The 27029-nt window shown below is 36.6% G+C and overlaps 1 protein-coding gene across 1 annotated transcript in view; it reads left to right on the top strand.

Annotated features, from left to right (window-relative positions):
• Positions 1-532: 532 nt before the first annotated feature.
• The window catches only part of ST6GAL2 (ST6 beta-galactoside alpha-2,6-sialyltransferase 2), a 40087-nt gene continuing 13590 nt past the window's right edge, over positions 533-27029 (top strand). Inside the window, exons 1-5 of the mRNA XM_007437246.3 lie at positions 533-712; positions 7445-8438; positions 17195-17292; positions 19676-19777; positions 25237-25411. Of these exons, the coding sequence (XP_007437308.1) occupies positions 7502-8438; positions 17195-17292; positions 19676-19777; positions 25237-25411 (1312 nt within the window). The 5' untranslated portion in view covers positions 533-712; positions 7445-7501. The remainder of the gene's footprint in view (positions 713-7444; positions 8439-17194; positions 17293-19675; positions 19778-25236; positions 25412-27029) is intronic.

Consider the following 27029-nt stretch of genomic DNA (forward strand, 5'->3'; position numbering starts at 1 on the left):
AATTAAAAACAACATAAATAACATAAAATAACATAGCAGCTGAGAAAGCTCATGACATCCCATATTGTCACCCACATTGTCAGGGCCCCATATCCTTCTTGTTCTATAGCATCCTCCCTCCCTCCCCCTCCCTCCTCCTTCCTTCCTTCCTTCCTCCCTCCCTCCCTCCCTCCCTTCCTAAGGAAAATAAATAAAAGGTGCCCCATTAAGGATTTTCAAGTAAATAGTTAATTAATAACATTTTATTGCACACACACCAATTTTGAAAAGTCAGTTCTATAATGAAAGGTAACATTTTTTTCTCCTCATTCTTCTCATGCCTACAGAGGTAAACATGAGTTAAAAATGTCCCAGGTGCCACATATAAATAACAAACAAAATATCCAGGGATGTTTGAATCTTCATACAGCTTTGTGCTATCTATACAATAATTATTCAGTGTATAATTCCAGACTTAATACATGGTCTTATATATGTCTTTCAGAAACCTTATAAGGAGAGTTATTTGTATTCCCATTTTACAGATGGAAAAGTGAAGTTGAGAGCAGTTTACCCAAGGCTTGGGGATGAGTCCTTGGCAGAGGTTTGCTCCAGATCCAGTGCTTCATTTTGAACCATCAGACTGTAACTCATATTCTTTATGCTAAAAACTGTTTTCTGCTGGGAATTACTTCAGATTTATGAAAATTATGACTCAGCTTTGTAACTAAGGGTAAGTAATTTTTGATGTTACTTTATCTGTTAAAACTTAGCATGTGTTCTCAATTTAATTTCTAGTTTGCCAGTGTAAACAAATTTAGCTGCAAGAAAATGTATATATGAAAACATACATAAAACAAGTTTATTTTGTCATATTTCTGGTAGTTATGTCATAAAATTAATCAGAAGTGTGCATGTGACTTTTAGAGACTGCAAATTATTTATACTTTCAAAATATTTTCAACTTTTAAGATCTGTTGTTAATTCTGTTTCCTTAAATATAATGTCTGGAGTACAGTTGAAAATCCATACCTAGTTTATATATGTGCATTTCTGCAGGTCTGGGAGAAGGAGGGAAGTGACAATAAACCCTTTACTGACCTTAAATTCATTTATTCCACAAGACATCTTTCACAGGATCTCTAGTCCTAATATACCTAGCATATTCCTGCAATCATATACAGGAATATACCGTATCAGAACAGGAAAGTGCTGCTTTGAACCACAGTTTTTAATTCATTTGCTTTTCTAAATTGTGCTAATTACCTTGTGTTTCATTTCTACCAGCCACAAAGTGCTTAATAACACCACCGTTAACCTTTTAACTAATATGTCAGGTTGTAAGAAAGGGGACATTTTAGAAAACAGAAGTTTAAAATTATGACCCTTTTGTTCTTCCTCAGCAGACATAATTATTCATAGGTAATTTTAGGATGATGATGTTAGCACAGCAGATGGTATCTATTCATATTACTGACTCTCACACTTCTTGGGGGTTTGCTAATAGGATAGTTCTCATTTTAAAGCTGGAGGTTTTTCATCTACTTTCCTCTCTGCCTAAGCTAAAAAGAATAGTATCAGATTCTGAAATGTGACAAATAATCTGTCTACTTGACTAGTTGTTTTGGCACCACAGAAGACTGGGTGGGGTACTGGGTTTTTTTTTCTTTCCACATATAATAAATACCCATGTAGTAAAAGTTATTTAGCCAGCTAAGACAACTTGTGTGTAAATTTCTCCACACCTACTTTTAGAAAAGGTTATTTAGCAAGCTTATCTTATATTGTAAATTACTCTCCCTGTAAGCCTTTTATCTGTATTCCTACTTGTAACAATTAAAGAGGACAGCATGAACTCCCTAATTTAACACCTGCTAAGCAGAGGAGAGCCATGGCTGCACACTAGAAACTGTGTTTCCTACAAAAAGAGTCACTTACCTGGGATCCCAAGTCAGTGGTTATGACCAAGTCAGCGATAAGATGTACTACTAAGCCATCTCTATGTGTTTAAATTCTCTGTGTCTCAAGAGAAGTATAAAAAGGTGGTAGAAGTGCTCACACAGGTTGAACCTCAGAGTAGACAAAAGTCCTAAAAAGAATAGGGGCTGTGCAACTCCTGGGGTCTGCCCTCTACCACTTCTGGGGTTTCTGGTAAACCAAAGAAATGGGAATGGGCATATATTTCTCTAACACTTTTAATATTCAATTAAATCCTTTTTTCCCATTTCACCTGGTCTCAGTTTACTATCTGTGAGGTCTGAAGAACCTGCTGTCTCCCAGCTGACCACCATATAGCAATACATCGGTATAACTTGTCACCATTGCAGTGTAGATAGGTGTCCATGTCTCATGATCAGGTATGCAGAGTTTACGCACTATAAATGCACATGTCACTGAAATATTAGCCATACAAATCTGCATTCAAGAACCTTGAAACAGATGTTTATACCCAAATCCTACAAAACGGTTTCCCTGCCAAGGAAAGAATTACTTGAAAATGAGTTCATTAAATCTCTGCCTACATTATTCTCTTCTTGCTTTTTCTCCAATCATTTTCACAGGATTTGACTAAGACAATTATATAGTTTAGTCTCATAGTTATTATTTAAATGTCTAGGTCATCTCACTGACTACAAAATACTGTTTACATTGTTTACTGTTTTCTTTATTTTTTGCCTCCCCCTTTTTCTTCACATGTGGCTTTAAGGCTACTAAATGGATAAAAATATTTTTGATAGATTAATTAATATATAATGGATGATTATATAGTTCCTTAAAAAAAAAAAGACAGCAACCATTTGTGGACATTCCAATTTTTGGAGGAGGGCTGATTCATACCTGTATGTAAATTAGTTAAATTGTGTCTTGTCCCTTGATTATTCAGCATGTTGGCAGTTTACAAGCTACCTCACTTAAAAAATGTTTGACGAACAAACTTAGGTTTATTATTTTAGTCTGTATTGATTGATTCATACATGCAAAATAAATAGCTATCAAATTATGTTTTAATAAAATGCATGTGTGTGTTTCACTCTGCACTCACTGCTTCTAAGTTCTAGCCCTCACTTAAAATCAGTTCATGTATAGAGACTTGGTGGTATTGAATTAGCTTTGATGTACAGGTAGTCCTCATTTAGCAACCACAGTTGGGATTGGCAACTTGGTTGTTAAGTGAAGTGGTTGCTAAGTGAAACTGCCACTGTGCTTATGATCTCACTTCAGCTTTCCTTTGCTTTACAGACCTGTGAAGCTCATAAATGTGAGGATTGGTCATAAAGCTACTTTTTCATCACTGTTGTAACTGCGAATGGTCACTAAACGAGTCAGTTGCTAAATGATGACTACCTGTACTGCAGATGTTTTCAAAATGGATTGAGCACTTGTCCCATTATTACTTTTGTGTCTTTGAGTTATTGCTTAATTACATCCGTAGTACTTGAAACATACCGTAACACTTTTCTTTACAATTCTTCATCTCTTAAATTTTCTAAGGTTATATTTTGTGAACAAAATATTTGAATTATTTTCATTCTGTTTAAATGTTGTTCCTGGATTTTCCTTTAGGCAGGATCTGGATTTTTCTTGAGAGAAGGCTTGAGCTGTTTTCCATTCTATTGTGTTAAAGTAAAAACACTGACAAACAAACAAAAAACCCTTGACAGTTTGTGTTTTGTGCTTCTGATTTATAGCTATGTTGGAATCCATAATCACTTTTTTAAAAAATGTTGAGGGAGAAGCAATTAAAATTATAGTGAGCTAAAAGTTGACCAGAGAGGGCACTGATTTACACATATGTCTGGGTTGTAAATTATCAACCCAGTGGCACTAAGCAAAACAAATTTTTATAATATTAGTTCCAAATAAACCTGAATGTTGTTGTATTGATTTATTTATGATTTCTTTGTTTAATTTTATTTCCTGTCCTCTGTATCCTTACAGTAATCTATTTACAATGTTATATTTTTAGTCGTTTTTTAAAACTCAGCTATTTTTAAATAATTCATATACTTGTATGGGCTGTATACATTTTGTTGTAAATTGACTACATAAATAGGACAGCAGAAAAATTAGCTTTCTGTGTTGTGCATGGGTGATATTGATTACGCGCCAATCTAGAATGCCTGACTGAGGGAGAAGGAAGGATAGATTCATTTTTGTTATGTTTTCACCAGGAAGCTTTAAAAATATATCAGTGCACATATCAAGTTAATATATTCTCATTGTTGGGTACATTTTTTAAAATTGATATTGTGGTATTTGTATTTTTTATTGATTTGCTAATTATAATTAGAGAGTTTATCTGAATATTATTTTCTGCTGCTTTGAACATAGCTTTTAGTGGAAATTGGGATATAGTAATAATTGTGTTTATACCCAAAAATGTTGCAAAATGCTTCATTTGTCCATCTTCTTGTAAACTTGTCAGTATTGTATAACCTACCTTTGTTAGCTTGAACACAGCTATCTTGACATGGCATGGGCCGATGACTTCTAATCTTTCTATCTCCAATAGGCTTTTTATGGATTTGGGGATTAAAAGGGGTTAAAGAGGGAGGGGAAGGTGTAAGATGGCAACTATTCCATAGAAAGAAGTGAGGAAGTCATAATTCTATTCTATTCTATTCTGTTTTCTCTTTCTTTCTTTCTTTCTTTCTTTCTTTCTTTCTTTCTTTCTTTCTTTCTTTCTTTCTTTCTCTTTTACTTCTTTTCTTTTTTCTTATTTTCTATCTTCTCTTTCTCTTATTTTTCCTTTAATGTTTTGTAGTTTCATTGCATTCAAAAATTCTAGTACTGAATAAAACAATAGGCTTCTTTAGTGGGAAAATTACATCAGTTTAAAAAGTTAAAATCACTGTTAAAAGAGACCTGTAGTAAAAAATATCTGATTAGTCTACTTTAAAAAAAGCACTTCTATTAGATGGAAGCAAAATGACCAAAGTAAGTAGTACAAAGTATGTGCTTGTATGGGAGTATGTATGGAAGCTTCCTGCTCTGTCCTGAAACCCAACCCCCCCCCCTTCCCCATGATTGGAGAATCTAGGCTGGGCGAGTCAGCCCCATGTGTAGCCATTAAGATCTCTAGAAGGACACTGAGCCACCTGTAGATGGGTTGGTGTTGGCACTGGTATTGGAGGTGACAAGTTCAGGATCCAGGCAAAAACGCCAGCCTTGCACAATGCAGCTAGATCATTTGTATAGTTATATGCTGGTCTACATGGCATGTGTGACTCCCTGTTCTGAAGAGAAGCTATAATTCACTTTGTGCTGAAAATATTTTTTAATTACTTTGCTCAGCTAATACTACTAAAACATTTTCTCTACTTAACCTGCTTAGGCTTCACTGAAACTTGCCTTTGAAATGTCTGTAACAATTCAAGATCCTTACTAACCTTGGAATGAACTTCTAGTTGAAAAGCTTAGGATGGAGGGGAATCCATCCTTCTTTGACTTAACACTGCCTAAACGTGAGCTCAGATTATCCTAACTTCATAATGGTTGTCTTTTTTTTAAAGGAAGCCTAAGCAATAGGAAATAATGAAAGATAGAAATGCTTGAAAAGAATAGAGATGCTTTTTCCATTCAGTTCTCCCATAATAAGTAGAAGGAGATCTAATTTAGAAACCTTCAAGTGCCTTTTGTTACAAAATAATAGGAGGTTTAGCAGAGGGCTGTACTTAGCTAATGTAATATATAAAATACAAGCCTCCTTCAGCACAACATGTTTCACCAGAGAATGCTCTTTGTAAATGGCGACTTGCATGATCAGTTCTGGGACTCTTAACTGTCATGTGACTTTGTTACATTGCAGTTTAAGTGCAAGTAATATAATTAATAGTACCATTTATATAGAGCTTTTAATTATTTAATAAAATTGCTCCACAACTTTTCAGCACTGCTGTAAGATAGGCCATATTATACTTACCTTTCAAAAATAGGTGTGGAGAAGGGATAGGGAGAACGGCATATGATTATGTAGAAAGCTAATTGCCCAGCAGATGTTTAAATATTACATGCCTGGTCTATTCTTATCTTGAATCTATATAAATTTTGAGTTAATGTATTAGGTTGCATTGATGATCCTCTCATGATACAGTATATCAAAAAATTAAATATCAATAAATTAAATTAGCATATTTTAGCTCTTCCAGATCTTTAACAACTGAAAGAAGGTCTCATTGAATTATGTAGGACACATTCCTTAGTAGATACACATAAGATTTTGCATTACATCTCTTTGTGTATTACATCTCTTTTTACTTCTGAGTAAAACAATTTAATTTTGCTGGGGTTGTGTGATTCTGCCACTAGCTTATCAGCCACAGTTTAGTTATGGCATAACAGTACCCCCTAAAAGCATTTGATAAATTACCCTATGCTGAATAGATGGAATTCAGCTTTCCCAAAATACAAAGGAAGAATAGATGAAACAAGACCATTCCTGTACAATTTCAGCAAAAGTCTTTGGGATGATGGATTTAGTCTAAATAAATTCTGATCTGCTGGCTAAACTCAGGACATCATACACAGATTGCCCTTGATTCAGTAAAGCACCAGTGTCCCCAGAGAGATTGGCTTTCACTTCACTTAACTCTGCCCCAGTCTATAAAACTGAGGATAAACATTCAAGAGAAATTAATGAGGAACATCCAAACAGAATGGTCAAATAAACTTTTTCCAACCATTCTTTCTGCAATGAATATGTGCTAAGAACCAAGAGCTTATTCAAGGAGATAATAAGTAACTAGTTTAGCTAGATTTGACCATATTTTTCTTATATTTGGAATTATGTTTGTGTGTCTGTTGTTTTCCTCTGTTTCCATTTCTATTTCCCTTTCCCCAGTAAATATATATATTTTTATAACTATAGATTGACCTGATTGGTTTTAGAAGCTAATTGCTCATTGAAAACTTTTCTACATGCAAGACTGTATGATTATGTAGCTGCCCCTTGCATTTCAGAATTAGCACAAGGTTTGTACAGTTCTCTGTGACTCTTTGTGTGAGAAGATCCTTCCTTTCTGTTTTCTAGAATTGGGCTAAACAGAACAGTCCTGGGTAGAAAAGATAATTGTTTCCCATTTGGACAGACTGAGGGATGTCAGGAGGTTTGTCTGACTTGTAGCAGCCTATTGTAATTATATTTTACTGGAGAATCTTTGGAAGAAGGGATCTAGTAAGGAGTTTTAAATTATCCCTCCTCCTGATTTCTAAGAAGTTAATACCACAATGGTTTACAGAATGTATATATCATAAAAAGTATTTAAAAACTGATGGTTATATCACAAATTACTTGACTGTACTGTGTAGAGAAAAGCAGTCTATCTAACAAGTGTTAGACTAGCATTACACAGATCTTTCAGAATGATTATCACATGTAGAGTTATTTGGTTTTGTGCAAAATATACTGCTTCTCTGCTATCTTATGAACATTTCAAGAGTTTCATTAATATTATATTTTTTCCAGGTTTTATTTCTTTTCATAAATCCTTTAAGGTGTAGAGGAATTGTCACAGACATTGCCATGAAACCCAATCTGAAACAATGGAAACAAGTAATGCTGTTTGGAATATTTGCCTGGGGCCTCCTGTTCCTATTTATCTTCATATATTTCACAGATAGCAACACCACTGATGCAGTTCCTAGTTCCTTCTCTTATGTTGAGACTAAAAGACTCTTGCCCATTCAAGGCAAACAGAGGGTTATCATGGGAGCAGTACATGACACACCCTTCTCTGAAACAGGAAATGAGATGCTCCTCAACAAAGATGTCTTAGATTCATTTAAATCAGAGACTGGGAACATTAAAAAGTGGACTGGCTTAGATGATAGTTTTGAAAGTGAAGAATTTTTTCCTTCTCAATTAAGAAGAAAATCCAAAAGTGACTTTCATCAGAGGAACAGTGATTATTTATTTGCTGCTGGTCAGCCTCAGTCACCACGTAACGTTCAGCAAATAGTGAAATTAAACTCTGCACAAAGAGAGGATCAGAAGAGGAATGTTTTGCAGAATAATTGGTTCCCTCAAAAGAAGATAAAGAAAAGACATATAAATCACAGAAGAAGAGAATTATTTGAAGAGTCCCATGAATGGAATGAAATCTATTCCACAATGTCAAAATCGTTCCTGTTCAGGCTTTGGAGAGGGGATGTCTCCTCCAAGATGCTGAATCCTCGCCTTCAGAAAGCAATGAAAGATTACTTGAGTGCCAATAAGCATGGGGTGCAGTTCAGAGGGAAGCGAAACTCCCAAGTGACTTCAGAACAGCTCTTCTGTGAACTCAAGGCACGCGTAAACATCAGAACCATTGATGGCGAAGAGGCTCCCTTTTCAGTCCTTGGTTGGAAAAAACACGTCCCTCAGACTTCACTGAGTAAACTCCGTCCTCATGGATTTGGAAGCTGTGCTGTCGTTATGTCTGCTGGTGCCATACTGAACTCTTCTCTGGGGCATGAAATAGGTGGGTAAAGATGCTTAGCTTATTTGAGCCCAGGTATATAGCTGGAATCCAAGTAGTTACACGTGGGCTATTTCTGTACACTTTGGCCAAGATAAGATAAGATAAGGTAAGCACAGAGTTAGACCAAAGGTCTAAGATAGCATCCTATTTCCTATAGGGACAACCATATCCTTTTTCTGGAGCCAAACAAAACAGCATTTTGCAACAGTACTCCTGTATTGTTATTCCCCAGCAAGGACACTATAGCAAGGCATACTGCCTCTGAACTCGGAGGTAATGTGTAATGACCATGGTTGAATTTATTGTCCATGAATCCATCCAACTTGGTTTTAAAGCAATTAGCTAGAGAGCATCATCATATCTTGTGACAGCTGAATTCTGCAGGTTCATTGTCTTGTGGTTTTAGGCATCTATGAATCTCCTTCCCATTGCAAGACTATGAATTTATAATTATTATGAGAAAGGTCTTTTTTTTTCCTTCCAACACTTAGTTTCCCCTTTTTATATGAACTTTCCCATCAACCCCCCCCCCCAAAATGCTTTTGTGAGTCAGACCTTTTGGAACAGAATCCAGAGCCCAGCAAGAATATACAGTGGGGTGTGCAAATTGGCAAGATTACTATGAGTATAAGGTTATATAGCTTAAGGCTTTTTGTATCTTAGCCAATAAAAATGGAGTGTATTTGACATGACTGACCTCTCAGTACAGCATAATAAATGTCAGGTTTTCTTTTTATAGCTGTTACTACAATATAAACCATGATACAATTTTGTTATGCCTGCCTTTTGGTCAAGCTCATATGTGTTTATGTGACCAAAAGTAGTCTCAGAACCTGTTGGAAATGGGAAAAGACACCAGTTAAAGGATATTGACTTCATTTAGTTTTATCTTTAGACAGCAGGCTGTAAACACTCCAGTTCTACTGAATATAAGAATAACAAAAGGACAAAAAAACAGTAGATTTTGTTTTTTAATTTGAAGGGACATAACTCATATGACCTGAATCAGTGTAGAAAAAAATGCATATTGAGCTTTTCTGAATTTTAAAAATATATAGCCCACAAATTTAAAAATTTGTACTCAAAAAATAATATATTAGGGGAAAGGGTTCACAAAATATATGTATTAGGGAAATACATACGGATGTAAACACAATTTTGGCATATTTTGCTAAGCGATTCAGAAGTAGGACAAACATACTTAGGCTTTGAAAAATTAGAAATTAAGAGAGACCAGCTTTACAGATTTATCCATCTCAAGTGGAAATATTATCAAACGAGGTTGAATACTCAATTTATAGTATTTTTGATCATATAAATGTATGAAACAAAGTTCTCATTTATTTTCGTTTTCTTTTTCCCTGTCAAATAATTGTTCAACTTGAACATAAATGCCATATTTAAAACTCAAGGTTGGAGAGATTTATACACACTTGCTTAAAATTCCAATAATTATAAACAGTTGTAACATTCCAGTAAAATAGTACAGGGATCAGTGAAACTCCACTGTCCATTAAATGCATCATACATCTAATCACAAGAGGCACTGGGGTGTTAATTCAGCCAAAATTCCATTACTGTATGGAAATAGAAAAGTTTAAACAATGAATTAACTATAGTAATAGATTTTATGTAAAGGCTAAATCAGAAGTCTGATCTTGTTTCCCACCAGATGTTGAACTGCAACTGTCAGCATTCTTTACCATTGGTTGACTGGGGCTGCCAGGTATTGTAGAACAGCAACATCTGGAGACCCCAGGCAGTGGTATCTCTAGGCAAGTGAGTCATTTGAAAGTATGAAAGGACATTAAAGTTAAATATTTTTTAACCCTATACATGAAGTTACAATAAGAGTATCAGTAAATATATCATAATACTTTCACTGAGGTTAATTTTAATGCAGAATTATGTTAGCTACTCTATTATCATTACATGTCAGTACATGAATTTGAGTCATGAACAAAAGAGTCACTTCTCTCTATATAATATACTTAAATAGAAATTGGCAAAAATGCTAATAAATTATATGTGTGGTGAATTGGGATAGCCCAATATTGATTATAGACGGATGAATTATTAACACATATTGATTAATTGTAGCCATCAATGGGATGGCTCTTAAATTCACACAGTGTTTTTAATAGTTTTAATCTAATAAAGCAGCTCATCATTAACAGTGTTGCAGGGTTTGTGATTTTTTCCCCTCGTGTGGTTTGTAAGTTCACAACACTCAGTCTATTTTTATACAATAGGACATTCAAAAAGTAATATAATTTTTTTCCTGCTTTTTCAGATGTTGTTTGTTTAGGACATTGTCACAGGCACTTCAGTAAACCAACTCTGAAAATAACACCATTTCTGTAGCATAAATCATTTGGCATCTGTGGTTAAAAAATTGCTGGGGTTCATCTGTATTTGATTTGGTACACAGGTAGTCCTCATTTAGCAAAACCATGACTGTGCTTATGATCTTACTTCAGCTTTCCTTTGCTTTACAGACCTGTGAAGGTTGCAAATGTGAGGATTGATCGTTAAGTTACTTTTACATCACCATTGTAATTGCAAACGGTCACTAAATGAGGCAGCTGCTAAACGAGGACTACCTGTACAGTTGTACCCCTCGCATGACTGACTTGCAAAACACCCTCTGTTGCAGTGAAATATATTCTTTTTTTTAAATTAATTTTTACAGAATTAATGTTTACAGAATAAAAACATTTAAAGGAAAAAGAAAATAAAGGTAAATAAAAGAAATGTTAGAAAAGAATAGAGAAAGAGAAAGGAGAGAAAGAGAAAAAAAGACAAAAAGACAAAACATAAACAAATGGCTTATGTTCTTCTTTACAGCAGCTATAAATGCATTTGAATTTTATCCTCTCTCTCTAAGGTTACATTATAACTTGCTTCTTTCCATAATCTACCCTTTCTAATCATCAAACCCATAAATCACATTTTTTTCCATTTTCAGCAAAAAGTGCATTAAGGGTTTCCAGTCACTGACAAATGTAGTTACTGTCTTTTCTCTAATTAAACAGGTCAGTTTCGCTATCTGTACAAATTGTGTCATATTCACCAACCATTCCTCTATTGTAGGTATTTCAGAGGGTTTCCATCTTTGTACATATAATAATCTTGCTGCTGTTACCATGTACATAAACAATCATCCATAAGTCTTTTCTAGTTGTTTGTCCATTAGTCCCATCAAGGAAAGCTCTGGTTTCTGTTGAATATTAGTCTTTAAAATTCTTCATATTACTGTATGTATTTGGGCTCCAAATTTTCTAACTTTTTTGCAAGTCCACCAAGCATGATAAAATGACCCTTCACGTTTTCCACATTTCCAACATAAATTTGAGGTACCTTTATACATTCTAGAAAGCTTTTCTGGTGTCATACACCAATGTACATCATCGTTTAAATTGTAACAATGTAAATTTCAGTCCTTTCAACCACATATTTTCCCATTGATCCATCTGTATATTATATCCAAAGTTTTTAGCCCATTTTATCATACACTCTTTAACTTGTTCTTCTTCTGTCTCAAATTTCAGTAAAAGGTTATACATTTTAGCAATTACATGTTCATCATTATCACATAATTCGATTTCAAATGCCGTCTTATGTTCTTCAATTCTGAATGTTATTTTACCTACTTTAAATCTGTCTTTCAAGTACACATATGAGAACCACTGAAAACTAAATCCTTCCTCAGTCAATGTTCTTTTGACTTCATCTTACATTCTCCAAGTTCTTGTTCTAACAACTTACAGTGAAATATATTCTAAAAGATGACTCAACTTGTTTTGCCTGGTTAATCTAAAGGTCAGGATATAACGCATTCAAAGATTGTTTTAGGAAATTTGAATTTTTTTCAGCATTTTTACCTCTTACAACTAGCAGTGTTATGAATTATGAATAGATTAAACCAAAGGCCTATCTAGTCCAGCATCCAATTTTACAGGCTGGCCCACCAGATCCTTTTCTGGAAAGCCCACAGATGGAGGATGCTTCCTCTCCTGCTGTTGTTAGATAAACTTGCCTCAGAGCCTGGAAGTAGCTTATAGCAGTCAAGATCAATAGCCACTGATTGACCTGTTGTTCATAAATGTACATTTTAAAGCCATCCAAGCTCATGGCCTTCATCATATTCCAATAAACAGCAGTGCTGTTCTCACACTCTTCTTAAGAATACTTGATAGTAATATAAAAATGTGTAGTATTTTGTAATAGTTTTTAATCATGAAATTTGAGCTATTTGCTTTAGTGGTGTCAAATGTCCACCTTGTTGAATTCTGCAGCGCAGAAAAATCCAGCATGAACTAACAAATTCTGGGACTTGATTCTCAAGTCAAGAGGCCCATTTCTTAAGAAGGCACACCATTCTCATTTCCTCTAATAAGGAATCTAAGTGTCAGGATAAAAACCTGTAATAGGCAGAATCACTCACCTCTCCCTTTCTGCTAAATCTCCTTTCCCCCACAATTTTTCCAAACATAATTTAATAATTTCTGTATCATATTGTAATAGTAAGCAACTGAAGTAGCAAAAACTGCCTCCCTTCCCCTATTTTTGGTACTCCTCTCCAACTTTTAAAATGGCTATGGGTTTGGCTGGATTTTTACAGAATTGTATCTTATTCTTTGTGTAAAAAGTTAAGTGTTGAAAAATGTTAACTAGCTAACATCAGAAGTTGACAGATGAAAAAGTAATGAATTAATCCCCATGACTAATGAACTCATGTGTCCATAGAAACCTGTTTTCTCTTGACATCTACAAGACAAAACTCTTAAGCAACATTTCATGTGTAACCTCAATAAGACATTTTATCTTCCACTTCAGACATGAAAAGTACCCTTGATGAGTGCAAAACAAATTGCAAAGAACTAAAATACAAACACTTTTCTCTAGGGATAATGCAAACCCATGTCTGTACCCATGCAAAATTTGAGGGCCTCTAAACCACGTGGTGCAGGCAGTTTTACATTCACCACTGACCACAAGTTCCTCAATCCTGGGCTAAAAGGAGAGTGAGAGAGAAGAGTTCTATTGTTAAAACTCTCAAATACTAAGTTTTTCTATATATTTAAATGCTTTTTAAAGATAGTCTTATTTTCACATTGAACTATCCTACTTTATCTTATTACTTGTTATTCCTGTCTCAAAAACTAAAATGGATTCACTGTTACATCTCTGTGAGGATTGAAAGTGCTATCATTATCCAGCTACTTCAGTAGACATCCCTGCTCAGCATTAGAGCCATGCTAACCTTACACTGAAAATCAAAACTGGGTAATGCCAAATACTAAGAGAAGTCCTACTGGTTTCACAACTTCTGTGGTGAAATAGCTTAACAGTGTCCCCCTTTCTCACAGTGTGCTGCTGCTGATAATAAAACAATTCAATTTATGGATTTTTTTAAAAGGATGCAGTTGCTCGCTGTCTCATTTTTACTTTATGTCCATACACCTTGGAGATTCATTGAATATACATTAGTCCAGTGTTTCTCAACCTTGACAACTTTAAGATGAGTGGACTTCAACTCCCAGAATTCCCCAGCCAGCATGGGAGTTGAAGTCCACCCATCTTAAAAGTTGTCAAGGTTGAGAAACACTGCATTAGTCAAAACATTTTCTAAGCCATGTTTAGTTTTAAGGATTTTGAGGGCACAATGACCTTTACCATGTAAATGTATGTACCACTTTTGCAGCTGGCTTTTGTCTTTTAAACAGAATTAACATTTTTTGTCTCCAGCATAACTGTCCTACAGGGCACAATCTTTCCTTCCATTTAGTGTGGGTGACTAGTACTTTATTGAAAATGTTTCCCCTGTCTCTGTAGTGGTAACACAATTTTCCCACCTTCAAAATATTAAACATTCCTGTATATATGCAAGTATAGATCTACCGGCTTGCTTATGGAAAAGTTCATCTTGAATAATACTATGCTGAAATATTTCTTCCAATTTCCTGAAAGTTTTCTTCTTCTTTAATAAAAAAAAAAAAAAAAAGCTTCTGTTTTGTACCTCACTCTCAGATGCATTGGCATTTATTTTGATTATATTTATGAGCTTTGCTTATTGTTGTGAAGCAGTGGGAGGTACTGAGTATCATTCTGCGTGTCTCTTATCACTCTGTGGCCCCCTGGCTGTCGTCCTACTTGTTCTGAGAAATTCCTATGGGAGGAATTGCCTCTGAATGTCTTCTTCTGGGAAGTATTTGAAACAAGGGAATCCAGGGAGGCTGCAAACTACAGGAAAGATAATTTAGCATGAAAACAGGACATTCCAACACACCTCAAAAAGCAATTTCTTTCCCATTAATTTTAATGAGATCAGTAAAGAAACAGAAGAAATTTCTAACGTAGTCTTAACCACGATAATGTCTGGGAGATAGGCACTCTGTGGATGATATCTAGCCTTAATCTAGAATATATGACTAGAAATGTGTATCTTGATGTGGTTGTTTCTGTTTTACTACTGTTGCTAAGTCATTAAGCACCACTTATACACTTATACATTTGCCTGTTACTGCAAATACAAGTATTCACCATGGAATACATGTATTGTATTTTTCTAGTTATTTTACTATGTCTGCCTAGCCTCCTATGGGACTTGCTGATACAGGAAGTTCAGCTTCCAGTCAGATGCTTAGGAATGGCTTTCCTGTAGCACTTACTATGAGCTAAATATGTGTCTGTGTGAAACCATGATAATTTTGCAAACAATTTGTAGTCATGAGAATCATGCTACCCTAGCTTGTTCTGCTCTCTTCTTCTATTTTAGCAGAGTCCTAACTTTCATTCATTTATAAAAAGTGACGTTCTCACTATTCTCTCTGCCCCCCTCCCCACTTGTCTCTCTCTCTCTCTCTCAAAATTGTGTTCTGTCATTCCAGACCTAATGTTTCGCTCGTTATTACCTGCTCTGGAGTGTTTCACTTATATGCCTCTAGGCTGATGATGACAGCAATAATAATAGCAGTACATATAATTTTATCTGGCATGTTTCAGAAGTTCAAAGCACTTTTGTGATACATTTGTCTCAGCAAAGAATGAGACAAACTGCAAAATATTTAAGGTTGATTTTTTTGAATGGCGATCCATACAATAGTCACTTCTTTCATATTTCTTTTTTCTTCATGAACTGCCACCCTTTTTCTTCCTTTGTCGGCTCAGTTTTTATTCTCTGAGTTTCTTACACTGGGGCCACTGTTCATTCTTTTCCCCTTTAGTTACTGAGAAAGGAATGTACAGACGGAAAAGACAAATGTTTTATTTCTTAGTGCGTATATATTTTATCTTCCTGCCTGCACATGTGTTACTTCTGCTAATACTCACTTTATTTTTATTGTTTACTTCAGGCATCCTGCTTTATACCACATCAAACCTCATGGGGCTTGCTGTCATAGACAGGTTCAAAACTTACAGTTTCAATATGCAATATTGTACCATTGTGTTGGTACTTACAACGAGCGGGCCCCTCCTTTACTAATCCAGTTTTTTCTCCTGTTTTGTGGGAGAGGAAAACATGAAGGATAGATGACAAAACATGAGAGAAAGGGCATAGAAGTGGAAGGTGCTGTTATCTAGACCTCCTATAGAATACCATGAATGAGGCAATATGATGACATAACAAAAAGCTTTTTTGAAAACTCCTTGTATCTCACAGTGGAACCGTCAGCCCTTTGAGGTAGTCCAGACAAGAAACCGATATGATGAGTACTAATACTACTAATTCACCATTGCCCTGGCTGTGGCTCTTCCTCCTCCTGTCTCTCAAGGATATTCCGACAGACAGGAACATTCTTGCTCCTGACAGCTCCATTAGATTGATTTTGTGCCATCAAGCTGGTGACAACCCTTGGTGACCAAATAGATTTTTCTCAAGGAGAATCTGACCCCAGCCTGGTCTTTCAGGTCTTGCAGTGGTGCGCCCATTGTCACTATAATCAAGTCAATCCACCTTGCTGCTGGATGTCCTGTTCTCTTTCCTTCAACCTTTCCCATTATTACAGACTTCTCAGATACTATTTAATCTGGGCAATACACATATTGTAAAACTCCAGGCCTTATCCATCCAGTATAGAAACGTATCACAGCAGAATGACAGCGTGTGTTGTATGAATAATTTTTGAACCACAGCTGATGAGGAAATCAACATTGCCAGGGCATTTTCACACTCTAATAATCTAAATGTTGGCACAGTAATCCAAATGACAGCAAAAAAATGTATTTGAAGATGAAAACACAAGATGCATAAAAATACACAAAGTGTATAAACTTTAGGAAGTTCATTACAGCTGAGTATACTGTATCTTCAGAGCATAACTTTTAAAACAATAATGAAAAAGGAAATTGAAGGGTGAATAGTTCTGCAACTAGGCATTTTCATTTATTGTCTCTTTGTGAATAAAACATTTATATATGACAATAGAACAATATTTACAAGGACTGTTAATTTTTCTGTTCTAATTTCAAAAGTTTAATGAAATTTCTACTTACATGGACTGCTCACATTTCCATACTAATTTTAAAAGCTTAAATATTTGTCTTGGCTTAGATTGTTCTCTGTACTGAGTTTTCAGTGAATTTAAATAGTGTAGTAGAATATAATAGAAAATATTTGTGGTTAATAAGCTGCAGATCAAGCACATTTATTGGAATCCTTTTTGAAAATAGTGGTATCTACTTTTAAGTAAGCATCTATGTGATTGCAGATGTACAAAACCCCAACTAAATGTAACTTTCTTTTACTTTAGATTCTCATGATGCAGTTCTACGATTCAATTCTGCTCCAACAAAAGGGTATGAAAAAGATGTTGGAAATAAAACTACTATACGCATCATTAATTCCCAGGTAAATCTGTTGAAGATCCATAAATGTATATTATTTTCTAGTAGATTTTGACTTTTTTGTTAGCGCTATGAAACTTAATGAACCCATTTCTAAATTTGTACATGTATCTATCTGTCCCATTCTCCATACCTATACTCAACAGGATTTTTTACTACTCTATTACATAATTTTAAAATGTATCATCTAAGTTACTGTAATGGAAGGCATGTGCGAGGAGGATACTGGAATGGAGGATCAAGGCTATCACGAGGGAGGGAGTGCATTCCAGGAGAGGGTAGAGGGCAAGCGCTTTCTCAGCCCGCAGCAAGACGGTGAGAAGAAGAGGAGGCTTAGGCTAGCCTCTCCCTAGAGTCTCACAGGGTATATCCACTAGTTGCTGTAGCATAGAGTTAGCCTGGCGAGATTCTGTCTTTAAGGCGTAAGCTAATAAAGGAATTATACTGGACTGCACTGCCTCATCGTTGTTTTTGGGCGGGGCCTGACAGTTACTAGATTCTACTGTTTGAGTAACCCATATTTTATTTACTAATTAAAAATGGCTTGTTGCTCTTAGATAGTTGATAAGTATCAACCAGCATGTGCTTCATTAGCTTCAGTGTAAAGTTCTGCGGTGATTGTAAATAATAAGATTCTAGCTTCATAATATATAGGAAAGTTTTTTTAATTGTATATCCTAGGGATCACATAAAAAGACAGTGGTGGAAAAGAAAACAGGAAAGCCTTCTTCATTGGCTTTTGTTGATTTCTCTGTCCCTACCATCTTTATTGTTTCATTCTTTACAATTGTATCTTAAGTAGATAACTTCATTTTGTCTGCATTTTAAGAGTCCAAATTTGTACTTCCTAGGCAAATAATCAGGTTAGAACAGATCTTTTGGATTGTACGTTTTTCCACATATGTAATTCTCATCTTAAAAAATGCATGCAAAAATGTTTTGGAGAAAGTTGTGTTTAAAATGATGTTCGAAAGATATTCATGCAGAAGTAAATCCGAATTTTTGAAATTTAGAAATGCAGTAGGATGTGGAAATCGGATGGAATGGATGTAGAATTTAATACGTATGGTACTGGCATTGAATATTCGGACTGTTACACCATAGTAGCCAATGGAAACAAAATAAAATAGGAGTGACATAAACAAACAAAGAAGTAGAGATTGGAATGAATCTAAATGCTGTAAGGATTAGAGATTCATCTCCAAACAGAATGTACACTCTTTTTTAAAAATCTGCAGCGCCCTCTTGTGACAGATACATTGTTCACTCCGAAACAAACTTTTATTTGTAAGCATTTTGAATTTTAGTTTTCTTATCTGTGATTTGCAGCTAATAACTCCCCCACTCCTCATTCCATAATGCTGAAAAATCACTTTACATTCTTTTGCATGGGATCTCACCACTTTTTGGCATACAGGTAGTCCTCACCTACCAATCACAATTGGGACCAGCAACTCCATCACTAAACACTGCAGTCACTAAGCGAAACAGCACGTGACACACCGGACTTACAACGTCACTTCTGCTTCCGTTGTAAAGCAAATCACCACAGTCGTTAAGAGACATCACATGACTACAACTTGTGATTTTACTGCCAGCTTCTCCTTTGATTCTGCTTGTCAGAAGCCAGTTGTGAAGCACTCAAATGACGATCATGTGATTGCGGGATGCTGCAATAGTCGTAAATGCCCACTGGTTGTGAAGCACCCACATGTCAATCACATGACCACAGGAAGTTGCAATGGCCATAAATGCAAGGATTAGTTGCAAAGCTGTTTTTTTAAACCATCGTAACTCTAAATGATCACTGAACAAGGCAGTCAGAAAGCGAGGACTACCTATATTTTGCACCCTGTCCCAGTTGGCAAAGCAAGTCTGCTAATTTGCTTTTATTTGTGTGAAGAAAAGCAGAAATATAGATGCTTTTTCCATTCAATATGCTGGACAGTACCTATATTTACATAAAAACCCAGGCCAATATCATAATACTGTATCTTTGGCTGTTGTGGCTTATTAATAGCTAGTATTATTTTAACAGTGACAATTATTGATTGAAACCTACACAGAAAAATAAAACCCATTTTATCTATTCTTTATAAACAACAGCTTGCTCTTTGGTAGAGCCATTCGCACTATTATTCTCTTCCTTGAAAGTGGTATGAGAAAACTTAGCTTTTTCTCTATAATGGTATTCTATATATGGCATGTACAAGGGTACTTCAAATTTATTTCCAAAAGTGGGTGGAGGGGGCATTTAAACCTGGTGACAGAGGGTTTTTTGGTTTTTTTGAAAAAGCTAAACTGGCAGCTAATGGTAGGAGATAGAAGGAAAATAAAGTTTGGAAGATTTTTAGTAGATACTGTATGTGTCTCTTTGCATTTAACAGATTCTTACTAATCCTAACTACCATTTCGTCGATAACTCCTTGTATAAAGATGTTATTTTAGTGGCCTGGGATCCTGCTCCCTATTCTGCAAATCTGGATGTGGTAAGTCATCAGCTAATGTGTTGACACCACTGTTTAATTTCTTTATTCAAAAGAAATGAGCTTCACAGTCTTCTTCAGGGCTTTTGTCAAAACAGATCTCTGAATGTTAGGAATTGTTAAACCATTTAAAGGTGTAGATTTGAATTTTCTAAGTATTGAAAACCAGCATTGTTCTCCATATCTCATTAAAATGTATTCTCAGAGCAGAAAATTATTGACCCTAAGATCTGCCAGTACATAGTTGAACTGTAACCATCTTTAAATTTCTAGCTTTGGGGAGTTCTCTGTATTTCTAACTTTTTTATGTTCTCTGACTCATACATGCACACATACATGAACATTCTGTACTTAACCCACTATTCTCTTTCAAGGTAAGCTAAGTTTAGAAAAGGAGTAATAGTAAGCAAAAAAAAAAAAGGATGAAATAGCCAGGAAAAAAAGTAAGACATGAAATAAGAAATGAAAATGAAACAACACCATTCACTATAGCTCTCACTACTATTCTATCATCCGTTTCCACCCTGTTTCGTTCACTGCCTTGTATTCTTTAAACTTCTCCCTTCTCTTGTTTTTAGGATATTGATTCAGCCACAACTTTCTTGAACTTTCCCTTCCTCTCAGTCCATTTATTTTTCCTTCATGTATCTCTTTTATAATACAGCCCTTATTCATTCTCTCTGTTTGACCAACCCCCCTTAACATACTTCTTCTGTACTAGTCACTAACTCTTGTATTCAGTCTACCCTCATTCAGCACCAATTCATTTTTACTCTATCTCTTTTTGTTGACCATTCAGGTTACATTCAGCTTTTATGTTTTTCTTGATGTACCAACTCACACTGCCATCTCATAGCTGTCTACCACCATCACATTACTCAAAATATCTCCATCCATTTTCCCAGCTTCAGTAAACACTCCATCAAATTCATCTACTTACTCTAGTTTTTTGCCATGCATATAGAAATACATTCATTCATTCATTCAATTTGTATGGCTGCCAATCTCAAATTAATGACTCTAGGTGGTTAACAAGGTTAGAAATATCAAAACAGAAAAAACAAAAAACAACACACATAAAACAGCAATCAGGGTAAAAACAGATCCCTCAGTAACAAATAATATAACCAATGCATGGGTTCAACTCCACCTTCTGACCCCTAGGCCCAGTGACAGAATCAAGTCTTTAAGGCCTTACAGAAGGCTGACTGGGTCAGGGCCAATCCGATCTCTGGGGGTAAGATGTTCCAAAGGGTAGGCACCATGACAAAAAAGGCTCTCCTCCTGGATTCTGCCAGATGACACTTCTTAGTAGATGGAGCGTGTCTCTTCTGCCAGATCTAAGGGGCAGGGATACATAATCGGGGAGAGACAGTCCCTCAAACAACCCGGCCCCATGCCATGAAGGGTTTTATAGGTTACAACCAGCACCTTAAATTGCACCCAGAAGCAGACTGGCAACCAATGCAGCTCACAGAACAGAGGTGTAACCAATTGAGGAGCACAAATAATTGCCTACAGTGCCACATTCTGTACCAGCTATAGCTTCTAGATGCTCTTCAAGGGCAGTTCCATGTAGAATGCATTGCAGTAGTGCATTTGGGAGGTGACTAGAACACGAGTGACTGAGTAGGGCCTCTCAGTCCAGGAAAGAGAACAACTGGCACACAACATGAAGCTATGAAAGGCCCTCCTAGCCAAGGACGCCACCGGTTCCTTGAACAGGAGTTGTGAGTCCAGGAGAACTCCCAGATGTACAGTGGTTCTGTTTGGGAAGTGTGACCCCATCCAGAACTAAAGATGGAAAGTCCCTAGGACCAGGGAGCCCTAACATCCAAAGCCATTCAGTCTTCCTAGGGTTGAGCTGTTGTTCCCCATCCAGACCCCCGCAGTCTCTAGACACCAGGACAGAACCTCCATGGCCTCACTTGGATGGCCAGGGGTGGAGGTGTAAAGCTGGGTATCATCAGCATACTGATTATACTTCACCCCATGCCATCAGATAACCTCACTCAGCAGCTTCAGGTAGATGTTAAACATGAGAGGAGAGAGAACTGAGCCCTGTGGGACCTCACAGAGCAGTGGCCATGGGCTAGACCGTTCCTTCCCTATCAACACCAACTGGAATTGGCCCTGGAGAAAAGAAAAGAACCAGCACAATAAAGTACCACCCACTTCCAATCCCTGGTGCTGACCCCGAAGGATGCCAAGATCGATGGTATCGAAAACTGCCAAGAGGTCAAGAAGAGCAAGGATGGGTGCACTTTGATTAATCAAGGTTGTTAAATGGTTCTTTTTAGTACAATACAGAAGGTATAGACCAGGCTACAGCCTTGGTCATTGCTAATAGCAAGGACAGTGCTAATAAGATTTCACACATTTCGCCCAATATATACAAGAGCAACCAAAGCCACGTTTACTGGCACACTCATGCCATTTTACGCAAGCTAGTAGAGTTAATATAGACAATCCTATAATCAAACACATTGCATGTTGCTTGCATAGCACCAAGTAGGAAGTATATGAAGTACATTGGCACACACATAAAATACATCCTCTGACTCAAGTACAAATATATAGAAGACATGGGGGGGAAACACTGTAAATCCTGTTTGCCCACAAAGGTACAGGGAGGAACAGTCATAACATTTTACATTATATCTGGGATTTTAAAATGTAATCTGCCAGGCTTATTAAATAAATTTTCATCTCTTTACGATAGAGGGAGATACATATCATACATGACCAAATTGTGCAAGTTTTACATATTGCTATAACCAGTTCAGTCATAAATCAAAATCTAGAAATAAAAATGTGTAGCCCTCATAAGTACAGAGCAAATTTTGAAATGATGAGGTAAATGTCTGATTAAGCTAAACTAAGGAAAAAACAATAAAGTTACGTTTTAATCATTCTCATTTTTCTTGAATACTTTTCAGGATTCCTGTAATATTAATTCTATCATTCTGGATTCCTGAAATCCTTTACCCAAATATTCCAGATGTGTTTACAGGTAGTTCTTGGTTAACGACCACTCATTCAGTAACTGTTCGAAGTTGCGACAGCGCTGAATGAGTGGCACTTACAACTGGTCTTGAAGTTCCAGCCATTGCAGCACCCCACAGTCACAATTCGGGTGCTTGGCAACCGGCTCTCACATTCAACTGTTGTGGCATCCTGCAATCACGTTATGAACATTTGTGACCTTCTCTGCTGGCTTCCTTCAAACAAAGTCAATTGGGAAGCTAGCAGGGAAGATAGCAAGTCACTCCCAACACTTTTTCTCCCAAGGAGCCCACTAGTGCTGCAGGTGGGCATGTGTTATGGAGTATGAGATCCCTGGGATCTCATACTCCATAACACATGCCCACCTGCAGCACCCACCCACCCATACTTAGTAGCCTACACATGCATGCCCAGCTGCACCGCAACAGCCCCTCCCTACCCAGCTGTATTTGTGCAGTACCACAGTGCCCCCCCCCACCCGGCTGCATTCCATAGCACTCACCCACCGGCCGGTCTGCTTATGAGCTGCCCAGGAGTTGCAATTTCCTGCCAGCTTCCTCATTGACTTTGCTTACTGGAAGCTGGTAGGAAGTTGCAAGTCCTGGTCACGTGAGGTCCTTGCCCAATGACCCATGATCCTCGCTTAACAACGGCAATGGGGACTGCTGGGATTGCCGTCGCTAAGTGATGTGGTCATGTGACATTGCACTTTAAAACTGCATCGGTTAGCGATGGAAATTCCAGTCCCAATTACCATTGTTAAGTGAGGACTACCTGTATATAATGAAAATGCTGCAATGGGGATTAGTTATGAAAATTTAACAAACTATAAATGCCATTTTCAGGAACTGGAAATATACAAACTAATTTGTCATATTTGGACCCTTTATTATCTTACCCATTTGTAAGGTATCATTATAGAATCTTGCACCAATAGGGGAAAAAATGCTATATTCCTTTTTTTTTTTTTTTTGGTAATAATTTTATTAAACTTTACAAATATGAAGAATACTAATACAAACTAAGAGAACTATAGAAAGTGAGGAAAAGAAAAGTGCAAAAGAGAAAGAAAAGAAAAAGAAGAAATATAAAAGTGACTCCCTTCCCGACAAGCACAAACACGTCCTGCAACTTAGCACCTTCTCTTGTATTTCAATTGTAAAAAAAAATCTCTTCTTCCCATAACTCATCTCTTATCAATAAACAAATTATAAAAACTCATCATTTAATTCTATTCAGCAAAAGTCCATTAAGAGCTACCAGAAATAATAATATAGATATATATATTTTAACCATAATGAAATAAATCCATTTTGTGCTCCAACTTATCACTTTCTCTAAGAGATAAAGCAAAAGAAATCTCTCCCCAGTTGTAAACAAATCTTTAAAGCATCATCATTCAATCCTGGCCATAAAGAAATTCCATTAACAGTTACCAGAAACCACAATATATATGGAAATAAAATGCTATATTCCTGATGTAGTATAACTACAATCTCTATTTTTGTCAGCATATTACCCGAATATCTGCATTTGTGTTTGTGTATGTGTGTAGTAAGATAATTGTTTATGGAGCCCTAGAGATGGCTGAAATGTACATCACATTAAGAGCTTCCTAACCAGTCCTCCAATCTATTACCATAAATAATTACATGCATGGGGACACAGTGGCGCAGCGGCTTAATGACGCTGAAAGTTGCCGGCCAGGAATGGTCGACGCTTCAGCGGTTTGAGCCCAGCTCTGTGCGGCAGAGTGAGCTCCTGTCTCATCCCCAGCTCCTGCCAACCCAGCAGCTCAAAAGCATCCGTGAGTAGATAAATGGGTACTCTCACCCCGGTGGGAGGAAAAATGCTGGTGGTGCCTTGCACGGGAGACGGAACCAGTTGCTGGTAACGCGGAAGTTGTGTGCGCCCGAAAACGGCACGAAGCAACGGAAAAACCCCACCTCCCTGCGCTCACCAGCTGGGCTCCGCTCTAGGAAGGAGGCAATGGCAAACCACTTCCAAAACACCTTGCCATGAAAACCGCAGGGACTCGTCCAGGCAGTCGCTGCAGAATCAGCCACGATTAAGTGCGGATTAAAAAAAAAAAAAATTACATGCAACGTTTGGAGGCTTATCTATTGGGCTAAAGTTTTTCCTAGATTCTTTAAGGAAGAGGCCTAAAAGGGCTGAAGTATCCAATTCAGTTCTTTAGAAATTAAGTGCAAATTTCAGATCATAGGCTGAAATATTCTAGAATTAACTGGAAAGCATTTCAAAATCTCTGCTCATTTTGCAGTCCTTCATATCAGAACAATCTAAAATAACAATTGTTTTTTAAGTAAAAAAACATAGCATTCTGCTATGCTATGCCAGGGTGCATTCATATTTACAGAGATGACAATGTGATATCTAGATATGTTTTGATATATATTGAGCACTCCAACAAATTACGTTTTTATTTCCCCCACCAGTGGTATAAGAATCCAGACTACAACTTGTTTACTCCATATGTACAACATCGCAGTAAGAATCCAAACCAGCCATTCTATATTCTTCATCCAAAATTTATATGGCAGCTCTGGGATATTATTCAAGAGAACACTAAAGAGAAGATACAACCCAATCCTCCCTCTTCAGGTTTCATTGGTAGGTATCTGATGGTAGATTTACTCATGAGTTGTGTCTCTGTAATAATTACTTGTACAAGTTGAAATCTTGCATATCAGCATGGTAAAAATAAAAATATTTCAGAGACTGATGGAAAGCATGCTCTTCAACAGTAGGTGCCATATCAACTGCTCATTTTTCCTAATTTTTCCAGGACACCCTGGGATTTCTGAAAAAAACATTTTATTATTGAAGTGTCCTCGAAAAATTATATCTACAGTAGACAAGGAGCTATACTTGGTTTTGTACAAAGACAATATATAAAACTAATGAATAATGACTAAAGTCATAAATCATCTTACCAAGTCACAGTTCAACTCTGGATATGAAAGCATTTCAAGATATGGCTGCACTGGCCCTTGGAGATTAATGGAATATTTTAGCTCAAGGAAATTATAAATAGCTCAAGCTGAAATTATAAATAGTTTGGCATAAAGATGTTTCAGTGATATTTGCATAAAATATCAAAGAATATATTAAACGTAATGTCACAATCCAGAGGATACAGACTAAAATACAATGGCTACTTTCTAATATCATAACGAGGTCATCCAGCTGGCTTTGTGCCAGAGGTGGGACTAGAACTGACAGCCTCCCAGTTTCTAGCCTGGTGCCTTAACCGCTACACCATCCTGGCTCTCTTGCCATTAGTTGGGTCATCTTTATATTTCATCTTAGTCTTATTTTTTCACTATGTTCTGTGACTTTCATTACTAGGGCTGGCAGATCATTTGCATTTTCAGCTATCCTAGTGGTGTAATTGGCATAGCATAGGTGTTGTTTCTTCCTCTAATTTTAAAACCACACTCATCTTCTTTGAATTCTGCTTCCTTCAATATATATTCAGCATATAGGTTGAATAAATAAGGAAAGGGTATACAGCTTTATCTCACTCTTTTGCTGACTTGAAGCCAGTCTGTTTTGCTATATTCTGCCAAGACTGTGGCTTCTTGTCTGGTGTATAGGTTTTATATGAGGACAGTGGGATGTTCTGGCATTCCCATTTTCCTAAGTATATTCCAAAAGTTGACGTGATCAACACAAAGGCCTTTCTATGCTTAATTAAGCACATATTGACTTTTTGGTATTTTGGGGGTTTCTCAATTATCCAGTGGGCATCAGCAATAACGTTTCTTGTTCCTTGGCCTTTTCCAAACCAACCTGAACATTTGGTTTTTTCTCTTATCACATAGGGCTCTAATCTTTATTGCAGGATCCTAAGCATTATTTTGTTAGCATATGAAATTAAGCTTGTTGTACAATAGTTTTCACACTCTGTTAAGTCTGCTTTCTTTGGTATTCGTATGTAGACTGAGCTCTTCCAGTCTGTTGGCCACTGTGTCATTCTCCAGATTGGCTGGCACGGTGTGATTAGAACCTTTACTGATTCTTGCCATATTTCTGTAAATATTTCATCAATTCCTATAGCCTTCCAACTTGGCAGTGACAGAGTGTTAATCTAACTTCATCATCTAGTACAGTGGTACCTCGGGTTACGAACGTAATCCGTTCCGTGACTCTGGTCGCAACCCAAACTGGTCGCAACCCGAAGCAAATTTCCCCATAAGGTTCAATGTAAATACGGTTAATCCGTTCT

Source organism: Python bivittatus, unplaced genomic scaffold (genome assembly GCF_059951505.1).
Source record: "Python bivittatus isolate LINGU-HERP-01145 unplaced genomic scaffold, Pbiv_v1 ctg000060_np1212, whole genome shotgun sequence".
NCBI lineage: Eukaryota > Metazoa > Chordata > Lepidosauria > Squamata > Pythonidae > Python > Python bivittatus.